Below are 3,616 nucleotides of genomic sequence, written 5' to 3' on the forward strand. Positions count from 1 at the left end.
TCCTTCTCGTCATTTTGTGTAGCACTGTCTTCTGCCCTTTGTTGTAGATCTTTGCTGTAGTTATAACCTTCACACGTACTGAAGTTCAGGTGGAGCTGTACTGAGTTTGGCCTTATCCACCTGCATCTCGTTTGGATCTGGCTGCTGTGCTCAGCTCCTTCCCACTGCAGACCTGGGCTAGGACTGGGTCTAGGGGTTCCCGGAACTCGGCAGAAATTTCTACTGGGCGGTAAGTTTGGGAGAGGTATGGCGGAGTGGTGGGGGGTGGCCTGAGGGGGTGGGAGAGGGTCCAGCCCACGCTGTGTCTGGGCTGGGACTGGTCCCGCCGGCTCAGGGTAGCAGGAAGCTCTCCACACACTCATTGGACCTGGGCTAGGACTGGGTCTGGGGGTTCCCGGAAGTCGGAAGAAATTCCTACTGGGAGGGCGGGATGGGGGAGGTACTGCGGAGTGATAGGGGGCTGCCCGAGGGGGTGGGAGAGCGTCCGTCCCATGCTGCACCTGGGTTGGGACTGGTCCTGCCGGCTCAGGTTAGTAGGAAGCTCTCCACACACTCACTGGACCTGGGCTAGGACTCTTGGTTTGATTTTTAAACTATGTAAATATGTAAGGTAATAGATGACTATATTACTCATATGGTTATTTCCTACATTTTCTTGTTCTGGCCATTTTATCTTTTTGAAAATCAGAATCTGAACATTTTGGTGATATAAAATAATGTAGTCAAATGGAAATATTAATTCATATGAAAAACCAGACTTATCCTTATCATCTTACTACAAAGGACGAGATCATATTTCACTTTTATACTAATATATTATCTCAAACTGGAATGGTCAGAATAGCAGTACAAAATAAAGGTATTTTAGCAAACTTATATGTTATTACTCAAAGTCCCAGAATGGGCTGACTTCAGTCTTAAGAATAAGGGACAAATTTTATTTGTGTTTTGGGTTTTCATATAAAAAAAAAGTTGTGCTATTTAACTTGTGTGCCTGGTTTATTTCACTAAACATTGTGATCCCGAGGCCCACCCACTTCCTATGAATGATTCAGCTATTTCCTTCTTTAATTAAAGGAGTGCTCACTCTGTTGGGTTCAAGTATCACACTTTCTGTATCCATCCGTCTGTTCTTGGCTGCGTCCCAGACCTACCATTTCTCCACTGGGCCGCTAGAAGCCTGTAAATGCAGATTTGCATGCATCACTGTAAAGTGTTGTCCTTAACTTGTCTGAGAAGATGCCTTGAAGATGCCCGAGTCAAATGGGATTTCTAGTTTTGATTGATGAGGAATCTCCTTACTGATTTTCACAATGGTTGGAGGATGGATAATATGAAATAGGAAGATAGATTTGCTCAAGGGAATCTATCGCCAAGAGTGATAAACAGGAGTAAGGGAAGGGAACGGGGCGAGGAAAGAATGAAGATGTGCCACATACAGCAGCAATTCTAAGAGAAGTGGGCTCGTCGAGATGAGCCAGGTGCAAGCGGCAGCTCCGTGAGAGGACACAATGACCACGCCTGCACCAGGCGCTCACTCCAAAGCGCAAGTACGCCTCCAGGGGGAACACAGCCTGTGTCAAGAGGCTGGAGTTGGCCATGAGAGGTGGGCCTGGTACAATGCAGGAGACTGAATGTGCAGGAATGGGGCCAGGTCGTGCATTCTGACTGCTCAGAGGGGGAGAGGTAGATGTCCAGGTCCACACCAGAGAGAAAGAAAGAGAGTTTCTTCTGTCTGCTTTTTGTTGTATCCCCTTCAACGAAGAGAGACTTTTTTCGTCCACTACTTTGACCAAGAGAGAGAGAGAGAGAGAGAGAGAGAGAGAGAGAGAGAGAGAAGGGAGAGAGGACGGAGAGGAGAGAGAAAAGAGGGAGAGAGGGGGAGGGAGAGGAGAGAGAGAGATTAGGGAGAGGAGAGAGAGAGGAGAGGAAGAGGAAGAGCAGGGAGAGGAGAGAGGAGAGGGAAAGGACAGAGGAGAGAGGAGAGAGGGAGAGAAGAGAGGGGGAGGGAGAGGAGAGAGAGAGATTAGGGAGAGGAGAAAGAGAGGAGAGGAAGAGGAAGAGCAGGGAGAGGAGAGAGGAGAGGGAAAGGAGAGAGGAGAGAGGAGAGAGGAGAGGGAGAGGAGAGGAGAGAGAGACAGAGACAGAGAGAGAGAGAGGGGAGAGAGAGAGAAAGAGAGAGAGAGAGAGAGACTTTAAGTGCTACTGTGGTATCCCTTAATCCAGCCAAATCAATGCAGTGAAATTCACTACTATAAGTAGCAGTCACATGGCCCCTTGGAAGATGGACCACAGGCGTTTGTATTTGTCATGATGAGACAACTGGTTCCTTTCTCCTAAGTATAGGTTATTTGAACCTGGCTTATACTTATTTTCACTGACATCTATTAGAAAAAGAAAAAATTTTATGTAATGAGAGCAAACATCAATATCCAGAAAGACTGTTTTGGCAAGCACACCCCAGATACCCCAGTCATGGTCACCCAGGTGTTTACTTCTGGACAAGAACTTATTTTGTTGTGTGGAAAGAGTTTTCACAGGTGAGAATATCACTTTAAGAATATAATTTCAACATGTGCATTACAATGTCACTAAGTTTTCAGAGAACATCTAAAAGCAATAAATAAAAAAGTGGGCATCTCACAAAGTTAAAATTTAAAGCCTACACCTTATTTTGTCTCTGACAAGTGAATGAATGATTGACCTTTAAGAATGCGCTCTTGACCTCCTTGTTCCTCAGGCTGTAGACCACGGGGTTCAGCATGGGGATGACCATGGTGTAGAACACGGATGCGATCTTGTCCGTGTCCATGGAGTGGCTGGAGCTGGGCTGCAGGTACATGAAGATGGCAGCCCCGTAGAAGATGGACACGGCGGTGAGGTGGGAGGCGCAGGTGGACAAGGCCTTCTGATGTCCTGCCCCTGAGCGCATCTTCAGGATGGAGACAAAAATGAAGAAGTAAGATATCCAGATAACTAGGAGGGCAAAGAAAACAGGGATGCTGACGGCGTAAAAAAGAACCTGTTCATTAAGATGCTTATCAGAACAAGACAGAGCCATGACTGCTGGAATATCACAGAAAAAGTGGTGGACCACGTTGGAGTTGCAGAAGGAGAGACTGAAGGTTTCCCCAGTGTGGACGCAGGCATTCAATAAGCCACCAACATAGCAGCCTATGACAAGCCCCCCACACACACTGGCCCGCATGGTGGTGGTGTAGTGCAGGGGCCTGCACACTGCTGCGTAGCGGTCATAGGCCATGGCAGTCAGCAGGTAATTTTCCACACCAATGAGGGCTGCAAACAGGAACATCTGAGCAGCACAGGCACTGTAGGAAATGACCTTGTCTCCCGTAAGCAACCCAACAATGACCGTGGGAGTGACAACCGAGGAGGAGCAGAAGTCCACCAGCGCCAGGTTCCCAAGGAAGAAGTACATGGGGCTGTGCAGACGCGGGTCCAGGAGGATCAGCAGGACCATGCCCAGGTTCCCAAGCACAGTGATGGCGTAGATGAGCAGGAAGGTGAGGAAGAGGGGCAGCCGCAGGTGGGGGTCGTCGGTCAGGCCCAGCAGGAGGAAGGCTGCCACCTCTGTGCTGTTCTCTATTGCTGGCAT

At 48.4% G+C, this 3,616-nt stretch overlaps 1 protein-coding gene across 1 annotated transcript; it reads right to left on the bottom strand.

The window, feature by feature from the left end:
* Window positions 1–2,662: 2,662 nt before the first annotated feature.
* LOC101569438 (olfactory receptor 5B2-like) lies at window positions 2,663–3,616 on the bottom strand. Its single transcript, XM_004645858.1, has one exon. It carries the CDS (start codon window positions 3,614–3,616, stop codon window positions 2,663–2,665), a length of 954 nt encoding a protein of 317 aa, XP_004645915.1.

This window comes from Octodon degus, unplaced genomic scaffold (genome assembly GCF_000260255.1).
Source record: "Octodon degus isolate 3935 unplaced genomic scaffold, OctDeg1.0 scaffold00239, whole genome shotgun sequence".
Lineage (NCBI taxonomy): Eukaryota > Metazoa > Chordata > Mammalia > Rodentia > Octodontidae > Octodon > Octodon degus.

Bases quoted from the DNA above. Each gene is read 5' to 3' on its own strand.
- LOC101569438 (XM_004645858.1), bottom strand. From the start codon at position 3,616: ATGCCAGCAATAGAGAACAGCACAGAGGTGGCAGCCTTCCTCCTGCTG.